At 44.4% G+C, this 14,190-nt stretch overlaps 1 protein-coding gene across 1 annotated transcript in view; it reads right to left on the bottom strand.

The window, feature by feature from the left end:
* CPS1 (carbamoyl-phosphate synthase 1) overlaps window positions 1-14,190 on the bottom strand; it is a 190,925-nt gene that overhangs the window by 41,417 nt on the left and 135,318 nt on the right. Inside the window, exons 24-26 of the mRNA XM_087732304.1 lie at window positions 13,500-13,698; window positions 11,115-11,291; window positions 6,519-6,637 (exon numbers count right to left, since the gene is read on the bottom strand). Coding sequence (XP_087588430.1) covers window positions 6,519-6,637; window positions 11,115-11,291; window positions 13,500-13,698 — 495 coding nt within the window. The remainder of the gene's footprint in view (window positions 1-6,518; window positions 6,638-11,114; window positions 11,292-13,499; window positions 13,699-14,190) is intronic.

The following is a 14,190-nucleotide window of genomic DNA, read 5'->3' on the forward strand; positions in this document are numbered from 1 at the left end:
CCATAATCATTTAGTGGCTGCTCACTTCCTCAGAAAGCTAGTCCCCCCCACATTTTGCAGTTTATAAACCATACAAGCATTTCTCAAACCTTGCTTGTGCCTCCACTTCAGCTTCCAGTGTTGATTTGTTGTTGCTTTTTGTTTAAAATTCCACCCTGTCATCTTTGGAACTCCATCCACTCACCACTTCTTCAACAATAAATGATAAAAGGAAATGGAATAAATTCCCCTTAATAAGGAAATTTTCACCTGGCACAGAGGACCTGGGGAAATCTATTAACTGACTGGAAGAACACTGACAGCATTGCAATTATCAGGAGAGCCTGCCTGCTTCAGCACGGCCCTCTCTTCCACTTGACTGGCTTTCATCTGATCCACCAGTTCAGGAGTAATGCTAAATAAACACACCAGCAGAAAGCCCCAGCTCGATACGTGAAGAAGCACTCTTTTTTGTCTCCTAGATCAGGCTCTGCTTCATTTTAGGTATGTTGTCAAGTTTATGCCCATCTGTATATTACTTAGGCGCACGTTAATGGGTCTTGATCAAAAGGATCAGGAATATTTTGTGAACTGAGGGCCAAAGCCTGAGCTGGGAGCATTTGGGACACAGCTATTGCATCAGTTAACATCTGCCCTGTAAGCCCACAGGCTCACCCCTGCAGGTCACCTCTGGTTTATCTCAGCAGCTATTCATGCGGCTTGGACATGCACATAGGAGCTGCAAAGATGAGCACACTCTGGCTCAGCCCACCAGTCTTGAACTCAGCTCCTCCTAAATTTGGAGGGGGGATTTAAGCCCAGACTGCGGTTTTGCTATGGCAAGCAAAGTGGACTGAAAGCAAGAAGCGCTGGAACCAAAATGCCTAATGCCCAGTCCTGAGAGAGCTCTTCCTTTCTCAGTAGTCATAGACCTGGAGGGTTTCAAAAGCCTACTTGATTTCAGGCTGGATTATGTACAAAGACATATTCTTCCTCTTTTCCTCATTGTCCCACTCTGCTTCAAGGCTCCTAGTGGCTGCCTTGATTGCTCCTGATGTTTTACAAGATTTTGAACATGCTACAATTAAAATAATGAGATCGGTGTATAAATTCTCTCCCTGCTTCTCTTCTCAAGAAGACAGATTGTTACTGTTTTTCCCCTCCTGAGAAACTCATGAGATGACTGACAAAAAGCTGTCAAAGGAGCATTTAGGGAAGCAGAAGCTGTAAACCAACAAATCTCACTCATTGAACAACTATCACTCCAGCGCTCTGCATCTTTAACATTCAGGTCCCTGGGCTAATAAATCTCATTGTGGACATCTGTAACATGAACCTCACACTATGCCCTAAGACCTAAATGACTCACACCTAGGATTAAGCGATGTGCCGAAGCAGCAGCTCACACCAAAACACAGCCAAGAAACAGGCCATAGATGATTCCTCAAAGCCTATTTTCTACCCCTGGTAAAAGACAGCTTTGAGGGTCTTTGCTGGGATGCCATGGTACAGACTCCCCTGCTTCTGGTATTGTACATACTGGCTACAGAGATTCCCCAATGGCCTTTAAAGGGTGATGCTTGTATATCCTCCATGTCAAGGAAAAAAATGCATATTACATTTTTACAAATTTACAGATGCTTTGAAAGAAAATACAGCTGTGAAATTATTACCAATGGCTCTATAAAGACAAATAGAAAGTATCTTATGTCAGATCCACACAAAGCAAAAACAACAGTGCTGAATAGCTGCTTATATTATATTCTCCTCATGTACTGAATTCCTAATTTGTTTCCGAGTCTTCCCTGCCCCACAGTTCACAAAGAAGACAAAAGTAATCTTCCCAGTTAGTTAAAAGCAAGTGCTACAAATATGTCAGTGACAGCTCCTCAAACAGCATAAATCAGTGCAGCCTCATTTAGCATCACTGGACCTGCTCTGCTTTATGCCCACACAAGATCTGACTTATAGTCTCTGACCTGTCCCAAAAGCATGCAAGTCAGCAGAAACACTGCTTTTGAAAAGAGCGGGTGTGCAACAACCACTGTGGAAGAGCACAGGTTATTGATGGCCTGTCTGATCTTTCCTCCCTGCGTTGTTTCCCAGGTCACCTGCTGGAGCTGGGTTTTAATTCCAGGACCTGTATTTCTGTGGCTACTCCACCACAGTCACGTTTTGAAATCAAGTCATGCTTCCAGCAAGCAGCTTTCAAAGCACACCTTTCACAGACCCAAGGACATAAGCCTGAAAAAGGAATTCGCAATAAACAACTTTTTCCATGGGCCGCTGAGCAGAGCACCTGGCTACAAATGCTGGGCTGAAGTGGGTCTGCATCCTCCCACTTTCTTCTGCTTTCCCCTCTATTAACCTGTGTCTCTTTAGGAACGACAAGAGCAATACTCAGGACTGCACTTACCCCTTTCAAGCAAACTACAGGCCAGGAGGCGTTTTCACTCAATGCCCACAGAACAAGGACATGTTCTCCTCCAAAACAAAGTTCCAAAGTATAAAGTTATCAAACATGACTGGTGCCATCATTTCCCACTGCTAGTAGGCTGGCTAGTTTGGTATCCACCAAAAGGAAGATCTGCTGTTTTCATTAAGGTTAATTTGAAAAGTTGAGATTTAAGAAGGCAGACTTCAGTTCACTGCTCTGCCAAACTGCCTTTGAGACTTTGGGCAAGCTTACCATCTCTATGCTTTGCTCCTCAACTGCAAAATGAGCATTTATCATGCCCCTCTTTTCTCACTTGAATTCTACTTTACAGCCTTTTATTAATATTGAAGTGTTCCTCATTGGGCAATATACTCACACCTCTGCGTGTTGCAAGATGGCCCAGTCTTCCCTGGGTCTTACTCAGATCTTCCCCAGCAGTGAACTTGACTCCATTACCTCTTCTTTTCCCCCCATCCCTATGAGCTCCAAAGTAATGGCAAATACAATCAATTGGAGGTTCAATTGCTACAGAGATGCCCAAGTGACTTAGAAGCAGAAGTCCTACTGACTGTCAACAAGGCTTTTGTCCCCACGTCACTTGGGCATAAGTGATGATTTCACCATAGCTGCCTACCTCTTTACCTGTATTTAATGCTATTTGTCATACATTCTCCTTGCATACAGCCACAGTGCTCAGGGATCACAAAATCAGGAACAGATAAAAATAACCATGGCCACATGCAAACAAATCCTCACTGCAGATGGTCAAAGAACAGATGCAAATTGCAAAAGAGGCTTTCCCTTGCACCCAGGCCACCAGTGTCTTGAGTCAAACACGCCCCAGATGTTACTTCCAAGTATGGGCTTCAGCTGTGTTGTTGGGGATGATGGTGTTACTGGACCCTGCTGCAAATCTGACTCGCTCTGGACTGGGTCCATAACCCTGGCCTTAAAGTCACATCTCACTCCTCACTGTCTCAGACAGCCAAACATGATCTGTTCAAATCTCCATCTCCTTCACAAGCTGCCAGTGCGATTAACAAGCAGTGGGGTCACTCCAGGGCCCTTCCCCTCCATTTTCTCTCAGGGGCCAGGCCAGGCCAAATCTAGGGAAAGAATTTCCTGATAACAGTATATCCTATTACACTGCCAGTGCTCCACACACCATCGCGTATTCATGGACTGAGAGCATGGGATGGTGCTTGCTCTTTCTCTGTGCCTGTGTGTACGTATATGTGGTTTTGTTTGTGTGTGTGCGTGTGTGTGATGGGGAAGGTTATAGTTAAGATTACATTATTGAAGGTAATCAGTCAAAAAACAACAAAAAACCAAAAACCACAATGTAAGTTTCCACTTAAAATGAAAAATATGTAGGTCACAGGAGAAACAGCAGAGGCACCTGTTTGACGTGTGTGTGATATTACTGGATATTCTTGCAAGTACTCTCAAAATGGCTTTCTTTTCCCAATTCAACTCGGGCCATTTGCTTTCCTGCAGCCAAATCACATAACCTGAAACAACTCTTTCTCCATCTTAGAGGGCCCAGAGGCAGAGTCAAATGGAAACATTGCTGCAGCATGACAAAAGCTATAGAGTCTCACCAGCACCAGGTCCAATCTTCTTTGGAAAGAAGTTCGCTGGGACAAACATAAATGGGGCAGAGGGTGCCCTTCCCAGTCTCTACTGTCTCTGCAAATGGCTGGCCTTGCCCGTACACCACTGAGAATGGACAAACATTTATAGGTCGGAAAGGTTTTTTCCCCATGGAAACAGATTCCCTGCATAAATCGGTGAGGCCTTCTGCTCATCTCTGAATCACTCCACATGGTGAGGACACAAGGCAGCATGCAGTGTGTGAATGCTGCTTGCTGAACTGCTCACAAAGGCCTCCACCTGCCTCTGATCCCCCTTCCCCATCTGTCTGTCATATCCACTTGTTCTGGCTCTGAATTTCCTCTAGACAGAGAGCATCTCCTTGTTACCAGTCTCTACAACAGCTCTGCAGGGCCCAAAGCAAGACTCTTGGAAGAGATGTTACTCCAGCTGCATCCAAAACCTCGCTGCAAAGAACCCCCAAACCAATGCAGAGACAAAAAGGAATTTGATGGATGGATGGATTGGTTTGGGGGTTTTGGGTATATTCGACCAAACAGAGAGTGAGCTTGCAACCAGCAACAGTGCCTGGGAACAGGGCAACTAGTTCTGGTAACTGTATTTCAAAAAGAGAAAGATTTAAAGCAATGACGGTGTCACAGCCCATTCTTTTCAATTGGAAATAATCCTGTAGCACAGGTAAAACTCATGCCAGGCATGCCAGGGACTGGAAACAGCTGGCTGCAGTAAGAGCACATCTGCCAAGTCTCATTTGCATCACTCAATTAGCTTTCCCTCGGCTATTGCAGAGATGCATTTCCTGATGTGGCTCACTGGACTAGTCTCTTAGTTCAGGTCAGAAGTGTTTTTCCCTGGGTCTTTGCCTTTGTGCCAACCTGCCTTCAACATAATGCAGCCGGACAGTCCATTCCCTCCCCCCAACGCAGGTTGTGAGGTAAGAGAGTTTCCTTGGGAAGGTTTGAGCAAGGATACCAGCGTGAAAATCTGCACTGATAAATGAATGAGACTAAGTTAATTTATACCACCTGCAATGCGAGTTGAATTGCACGAATCTGCTTACAAGGGACACAACATTGGTTGCGTACGATACAAATGCAAGGTTGGATGCTACAAAAGAGATTGCTGTAGCAGGCCGGCTATACAGTCTGCTACCAGAAGGATGAAAAACTATGTGGGATGGTACCAGCTACTGATCACATTACTAGTAGTATTATTGCCTGCCACCCACCGCAGAGAAAGGGAAAGCAACCTCAGTGATATAAGACAGTTTGGCACGATTAGCCTCTGTGGAGTGATGCTGGCTTTATACCAGCTGAGGATGGGGCCAACCTCTGGGCTCCCCATCAGTGCATCATTCCAGAGCATACCACTCCAACAGTGAGGAAATTCTGGATATATTGCTTTTCTTCCTCAGGAGCTGCACATATATATATATTTAAGGCCCTTGAGACAAATGCAACTTGATGCGGATGTTAGAGGGCAGACACTTGTGTAGCCAAACAACAGATTTCCGTAAATAATCAAGCTACTCGTTCTCTTCGACATCTCCCTCCACATTTACTTTTGTTTAGCTCCAGATCCAGCTTGTTCCGGGGGGCAAGGGACAGCAAGAGCTGCTCAATTAAAACAGTGCAGCTGGTCGAAGAAGCCGAAATCGCAGTAGATGAACTAGCACCTTCGTGATGCGCTGGCAACGGTGCGCTCCCACTGCCATCATGTGGTGGAACGTGGTTAACACAACGGGTACCCGAAGCAGAAAAGCCGACCAACATACAGCCAATAACTCAGCAAGGAGGTTCTCCCAACCTCGTAAACCACGAAGGGAAAGCTCAAGTCAGCAAGAGGCTGGAACTGAAATACAGCCCAGCGCTTTAATTTACTGCTATCTTTCCTGCTTAGTTTTATATGGTCATTTTTCTTGAAGAAAGAAGAAGATTTATATTTAAATATGTCTGGAATTATAGATGTTTGAAAGTGCAGTACAAAAGCAACACATACTGCATGATCACAGCAATGCAGAAAAGCTTAAAAATCAATTGGCCAGGCCAGAAAAAAATGCAGTGTATTTGACCCTCAGGTGTAGTAAGTCAGGACAAGTCCTGTGTTTGAAGGCTAACTCTGTCCTAGGTACATCAGTGCAGCTGCAGCCTGCTGTTACTCATTACAGGCCATCCACATTCCCAGCCTTAGCCTCAGAGATACAGCGAGGATTTTCCAAAATAAACTGGAACTTCCATAATCCCTGAGAACAGCCAAGATGCCTAAGCACTCAAAGAAGTTCTTTTACCAAAAAGAGTGTTCTCAGAAATTTCCTCTGTCCGGGTGAGGCAGTGAACCAGGTTTTAAGACAACACTGCTTACTCCAAGCACTGAAATAAACTTCTCAGCATTGACTGCACCTGTGCTCAGGGCTTACGACAGTTTTCCCAGCAGAAGGATCCCCAGAAGGACCATTGTGTCCTAGGACAAGGCTGTTGGTTTTTCTTACCTGTTCACTTCCTTCAGGATCTTCTCCATGTTCACAATGGTGCGCATCTTATACAGGAACCATTTGTCAATGGCCGTGAGTTTGTGAATGACATCCACAGGGACTTCATTATCCAAGGCCTGCCAAAAATAGGACAGCACCAAACAGCCCCTTTAATACATGCTTCGCAAGTACAGATTTAGTCTGCAAATAGGTAGCAGCAACTACATAGCATAAAGAAATAAAAAGTACTATAGACTAAGCTGGACAAATAGAATGCTCATCTACCCCAGGATCCTGTCTCCTACAGCAACAGAAAACATGCCCCTCAATCAGTGTAGGGAGGCACCAGCCTAAATCTCAGACCCACTGTCAACCTCCTAGCTGCAAATGTTAAACAGCAAGGTCCAGCTTCTCAGCTGTGGAGAAACTTTTGCTTCGCAGCATAAATCTTGATTTACCCTTGAAATACAAGGCTGAATCAAAACATATGGCCTTGAAATACCCCTGAAGCAAGGGAAAGTCCAGTCCTGGATAATGCGCTGCAGCTTCAACATAGCTCAGGCTTCTCTCTCTGTATCTCAGTGTCAAGATCATTCAAATTCCCCTGCATTATCCTGCTGGAGCTTTTTTTTATTTTATTTTTATCAAACTATTTGCAACCATGAGGTAAAAAGGAACCCCACAGAGTTATTATTCAAATAACAATGTTTTATAGGACACTGCAGTATTAAAAAAAAAAAAAAAAAAAAAAAAGAAAATCAGAGGAATATGCTAGAGAGACCCCCAGGATGGTTGTATTGGGGGGCAGTTGTATCTTGATACATTGCAGTTATATCTTCTATCACTGATATTTCTTCGGTGTCACCAGTGGTGTACAGTTACAATCCTCCTGATAAAACAACTATAATCAACTATAATAATAATACTAGCATGGTATCTTTGCTGAGCTGAGGTAATCAGGCTTATTAATTTGTTACCATGCTTAATTATTTTCCTGCGGGGCAGCATCCCTGGAAAAAAGCCAGAGCAATGCCACTGAAGAAAACTCCAGCATTCATCCAGGAATGAGCATGGCCCACTGCACCCCAGCATTATTCCTCCGAGTTATCAAGCTGCGGACACAACGTTGTACCGTCACCGCATGCTTCAGCACTGTGATGTGGAGACTTTATGCCAGCTGAGAGAAACGCACAGGCCACTTCAGTGCTGTGCTCCAAGAAGGCACCACCCGCATGGACAAGGGATGGGTAACAGCTCTCATCGGGCACTGCAAAATACTGACACCACCTTCTACCTTTCCTAAAGGATTTCCAGGCAGCTTGCCTGGGTCTCCTTCTCACAATTATTCTCTTGTCCTGAGAGATAATAAGCTGCTGACTTGAATAGCTTGCTTATTCACAAGCAGCAGTGAAAATCTCTAATGCACATTTTGCTCCTTTAGAGTAACCAGTCGTACAATGAACCTTCAGCTAGCACTTGCCACCCAACAGCCACTGCTCTTCCAAATGCCTGCAAAGAGAAGCCTGGGGCCATCACAGTGGTCCCTGAACGCTGGCCATAACAAGGCTGGGCTTCTCACACGTTTCTGGGCATAATACTGGTATAAGGCAACTGGTAAGGGGTCCCTCCCATCCTGATTCCTTAGTGCTTGGAGGGTAAAGTCACACTGCCACATTAGTGCGATGTGAGCAGGTCTTTCTTCTGCCCATCTATTTTCACAAAACACATGCAGATTTGCATGTCTTGAGGATCTCTAACCTTCAGTCAATGGTCGCTGAGCCACACATACACACATAGGTAGCATGACCACACACACTTAATCTGCTTAGGACACTTTATTTAAGAGTCCTAGGGATCTTCAAGGGAAACTGAAAAAAACAAATGCCTTCCCCTCCTTAATCAGAGGAGCAGCAGAGAAAATAAACCATCTTCACCCCTGTGGCGTAAGTCTGGAGACTGGGAAAGACGAATGAGTTTGCAGACAGTTCTTGCTCCCAAATCTCCACACTACAGGGGCAAATCAGGTTTCCAGGCAGAAAATCCCTGTAGGATTTGATCAGGGGCCCTGGGCAGCACTTCGATGGCTTTACACTATTCAAACCTACATGAAGGAGTACAGCCTAAACACACGGTGGAAGAAGGGGGAGGGAGCCACAGCAGGACAGCATGACCTTAGGGCGCTCACCTTCAAGAGTGTCCCATCCAGTAGGCACTGGTCCCATGCTGGGAAGCCAAGGGGTTTATGGGATTGCCTTCACACTGTGAGTCAGGGAGCAAGCCTGGTCTCCAGGCCAAGCAACAGAGGGCAGCTCAGCTGCCCATGCTGCCTCTAGGGCCAGCACCCTTGTTCCTTCAGTCCCATCCCTGCTCCTCATCAAACAAGCATTTAGCTGCCTGTAGACAGGAGCACAAGTGCAAACTAACAGGTCTGTAGTGTGGAAAACTAGGAGACCAGGACCCTGGTGTGAAACAGAGCATGGATCGAATCTACAGCATAAGTCTTCTGAGGACACTTGTATACAATCCCTAAGAGAGCCCAGAAAAGATCTGATACAACCTGAGCAGCCCTGCTCATCAGGCAGTTACATCCTTACAGCACTTGGCCACTTCGGCCAAGGAACAAGTCTCATCTATTTCAGCCTCTCTCCTAGTGCCTTCTTTTACATTACAACAGGGAGTCCAATTACAACAGCAATAGCTCTGAATGGCAGCTGAACTCCCTTCTCTTTCACCTGGACAGTTACATCATCCAACAGACAAAGGTAGAGTGAAAAAGTAAAAAGCCTTGGAGAGCTGACTAGTGGGGCTGCGGCGGGGTGGGGAGAAGACATACAAGGAAACTACATCCTGTTCCAAACAAAGCTGACGGCTAAGGGGGCTCACTGTTGGCTTTTAAATGTCAGAAAGCTGGAAAGGGATTTCCAGGCAGGAAGCCCCAGCTGCCAGAAGTACCTCTTAGTGATATTGCTTGCCTCAGTTATTAATGGGGACAAATTAGTGCACCGTGTCAGGCAGAGGCAGCTCTTTGTAGGGAAGGATTAAGACTTCGATCTTGCTTTTTTCAACAGCTCCCAGTGAAAATGCCACCAGCTGGGAACACCTAGAGTGTTCAGCAGGACCCATACTCACCTTCATCTCCCCAGATCCCCTGTGTTAACGTGGGGCTAAGATTAACCTTTCATAAAAGCTCTCTGAGCCACTCAGAGAGACAAGAAGCAAGATTTTTCTCTTAGTCACAAGCTAAAGCTATAATAAAGACCAAGCACAGCTGCTGAAGGATGTTCTACACTTACGAAGACACGCATTTCCCCAGTTTGAAAAGCAAGAGTCAACAGCTGGACAAGCCACACATTTATAGAGGATCTTGTGCTTTTTGTTCAGACCATTTATAAGAGGAACAGCTATGTTTTAGAAACCTTTTTAGAAATGCAGCACAACCTCAGCTCCCCACGCTCATGTGGAGGATGTAATGAGATGTATCTACACATGAGCACAAAGGGATTAAAGACTCCACCACACAAAGTCAGGGGCACAAAAAATTGTAACTGGGCATTCCCTGCCAGGAAGGTTTGCAATCTTAAAAAAACCCAACAGGTAAAGTATGAGCTGTAAAAGACAGCTGTCCCCTCCTCTTCATAGAGTGTATGGACAGATGGACAAGTTAGGTGCAGCAAAACCGAATCGTGTAATTGTACCTACCTTGTAAAGTAACTAACCCCACATTTACCATATGATATACACAGGCAAACACCATGGAGCTGAAGGAAGAAATAATTTCACACCCTAGCTCCCCTTACAATAACACCCCGCATTACCCAGACACCTTGAGAGATTAAGTGATTTGCCTGGTGTGACAGGAAAGGGGTTAAAAGAATGCTGAGGGGTTAAAAGAATGCTGAGGGAAGTCGAGCCTATTTCAAAGAACAGGGGATTTCCCGTATGCTAAATTTAACATAGAGTTTTAATTTTTTTTAGTTTCAAGCCCATACCAATGCAACAATTGTGAAAAGACAGTACTCTCACAGCCTGCAGCTTGTCATTCTTTATCATCCTTTGTTACAGTTCTCAAAAGGATCTTCATTTTCTCCTTCCTTCCTCCCTTCCTATAAATTAATGGTAATCTGCAAAACTGGCCAACTTTGACTGACACTTACACTAGTGTAAATCAGGACTGAACATTAGCCAATATTTAGCAAACAATTATATTACAGGAACAAGCAAAGGAAAGTGATCCAGGTCTCCACCAACACTCGGCTACAAACTGAAGTGCCACGACACAGGAATGCACCTGCTGCTGAATGCAATGAGCATTGGCCAAGATTGTAACAAAAGGCAAACACATTACCTGAATATAGAAGATGCAGGAAAATACAGATGTCAGTAGGAAAAACTGAAGTCATATACCCAGTCAACTATTATGTTCTGCAGAGGAAATTACATGCGACAGAGAATATCTGTACTTCAACAGCAAGGATCCTATGCAAGGTGGTCCCAGTGTGCTTGATGGAGGGAAGCAAGGGGGTGAAGAATACTCAACCTCCATCACCTCAGCTGACCCAATCTGGTAGCTATAATTCAAGGGGCATAGGTCAAGGGCTTTCTATCTTTTATTACCTTGGCTATTGCATACATCCGAGTGCTGGACGGCTCAGAGAGTTCCTTCTGGAGATCTACGATGGCTGGCCAGGCTTTATTCATAGGCAGATGTGAAGTGAAGCCATCTACAGAGGGGTGGCACATTCTCAGGGCCTTTTGGAAGCTCTCTTCAAACGTGCGTCCAATAGCCATGACCTGTAATGGAGAGCACTTCCACATTAGCTATGGTGAGCTGCTGCTCAGCTATCCCCTGAGTAACAGAAGAGTGCAAATTTAAACAATGAAGATAGACATACAGAGAGATTACAGCCCTTGGACCTCCTCCCTGCGATAGTCCTGCTGGCTTTGAGACACGTGCAGCTGACTGAGCCTTGGGAGTCCCACTTCTAGGCCTGACTTGGCCAATATTATCAACAGGGAGTTTCAGACAAGTGACTACTTTCTGCTTTCGTCTCCCTATCTGTAAAATACAGAAAGCCACTGCTCTGCTCTGTAAACTTCTTTGAAGCACTTCAGCAGAGGGAAGCATTATGCAGCAGCATGGGTGTAGTAATATAGAAGGATATTTCTGTTTAAGAACCTGTTAGAGACAGAAACTCACAGTGGGAATTTTAAGGTTCAGAAGAAATCTGCTCCTCTTCCTTTAAATTACATTTAACAGTAACTCTTCCGTGTGAGGGCTCTCTTAAAGGATTACTCCTTCTTGGCATAGCAGCACTGGGGTTTCCCTCCTTCAATCTTGACATCACATCTAATAAGAAAACAGGCCTTTCTCTGTGGAAATCTGCGAGGTAACAGAGCTCTTCCTCAAATTTCTACATTTTTATTTCCCAGTGCAGTGAAACCCTAACAGCATAAAAATCTTCTCAAATGCAATGTTGAAAAATGTCAAAAGAAAAAAATAACATTGTTTTCTCTTTTCTCACAGCTCCAGGCCCACTGCCCAGCACAACAGAGCTCAGGAAAAAACAGGCCAGGCCAGACTATTCAATTAATAAAAATGCAGCAGGTGCTGGGATCTCGCTTCAAGTTCAGGCCTGGGGAGATGACTGTGCCATACTAATAGAGACATAGTGGCAAGAAACTCTTTACTTCAAAGACACCTTCTACGCACAGGTCCTGGAGACTAACCTTTTTGCTGAGTATCTCCACCAGCTGCAAACTGCATCTCTTAAGCTTCTCCATCCCTGTTTCAGTTCACCCCCCAGCAGTCATAGATGTGCACAGTTGGAGCACTGACTCTTCCTATATCTCCCTCCTCCTTTTACCCAGCATCCTGCCTTGAGAAGGACAGGGGGATCATGCAGTTCTGCTTTAGTGATATATGACCACTGGAAGGACTTGATACTTCCTCCTGCAAATGTGTATGGCCACAAAGCGTTTACAGCTGATGGTGCACAAGACAACTGTATTTAGGAACCCCAGCTTTACAGAACAGTCCAAAACCCCTAAGCACAGAGAGTTAATATCAGTAAGCATCAACTCACTGGAAAAAAAAACCACAAAAACCAAAAAAACAACCAACCTCATTGCCATTAAAAGCCAAAACTGCCACTGGAAAATCAAGTTCTAATTAATCCTTCCAGTTGTGATGAAGACTTGCTGTCTGAGCAAGGTAGAATTGATGTTAGGAAGGTTTGACATGTCAAAATAATTTAATAAAATAGCTACTTGAAAAGCATTAAGAAAAAAAGGCAGATTAAAAAATACAAAATTAATTATTTTGCTTTGGTAGCTGATATGTAATTAACTAAGGAAATGGGTAATTTACCCATTTTGCTTCATTTCTCTCCTCTTAAAACATGGTCAGAAAATGCTGTTATTGCGCCAGACACCTTAAAATCAGGGTTTAAAAGTCACACTGTCATGTTCCAGGTATAAGAGACTTAATCACTAAGAGAAGTCAAAACTTCAGAGCAAGATTACAGGTTGTGTTTGGATTTCAAGAGCAGAAGTAGGCTGAGATTTGGCATATGGTTTTAACAGAGAGGACAAATAACTATGGGAACAACCGAGAGCTGTGGCTTATTGGCATCACTGAAAATCTTAACAGACTACAACTCAAAGTTATACTGTAATTAACCACCACTACAGAACCCCAAACAAAAAATAACTCTGAGACTCCTGTAGTGAGTGTTAAGAATGAAGTCAACCTCAGGTGCTCCAAAGTGGTCTCTTCCCTTCGGAGTCAAACCATTTATGAATCCACACTGTGATATCCAAGATTACACAATCCTAACTCATTTCAATTAATTATAGTACTGCATAAAAATCATTTGAGCTGAATAAATATCTTCAAAAACCATTAGGTCCCTGAAGATGGATATTCTGAGGGTTTCCAAGAAAGAGAAATTACTTTCCCAAGCAGTGGAATGGAAGGCAAGGAGAGAGTCTTGCACTCACCTCTCCCACACTCTTCATGGAGCTTCCAATCCGGTTGGATGTACGCTGAAAACGGTCCAAATCCCAGCGAGGTATCTTCGTAACAACGTAATCCAGGCTGGGCTCAAAGCAGGCAGAGGTTTTTCCTGTCATCACATTCTTGATTTCTGGCAAGGGGATGCCCAAGGCAATTTTGGCAGCAATGAATGCTAATGGATACCTGCCATAGAGGAGAGGTAGAGAATGGTAGAGTAGGAAGTACTTTGCTTTTGCACATCCCAGGAATGGATCAAATTAAACAGATGCGAGGTGATTTTCCCTCCTCAACACAGCGGAAGGTTACTATGCTCAAGCACAGCAGGGGCCGTCCACCTTCCTACCCTAACACATTGTAGAGCTACCTACCTACACCTGGGACTTTCTTTATTATCTGCAAAGCCACCATTTTAAATATCTATCTGTCACACTCACAGTGAGACCACATAAACAGATATGTTTTGCTGCAAGTCTGTCATCCAAAAAGAAAACAATCAAACGCCCACTGTCCAACATCATGGCTTCTCTCCAGTCTGCTATGGCACTTCAACAGTCACAAGAGCTGTTGAGAACTGCAAATTAGTGATTAATTTGTGCCTCTCAACAGCATCTGCAAAGTGCAATTAAGAAGCCAATTTTTAAACAGCCTGCTCTGACCATTCTTATCTTGATTAGT

Source organism: Nipponia nippon, unplaced genomic scaffold (assembly GCF_047370975.1).
Source record: "Nipponia nippon isolate SJK-2023a ecotype South Korea unplaced genomic scaffold, ASM4737097v1 scaffold_5, whole genome shotgun sequence".
In the NCBI taxonomy this organism is placed as follows: domain Eukaryota; kingdom Metazoa; phylum Chordata; class Aves; order Pelecaniformes; family Threskiornithidae; genus Nipponia; species Nipponia nippon.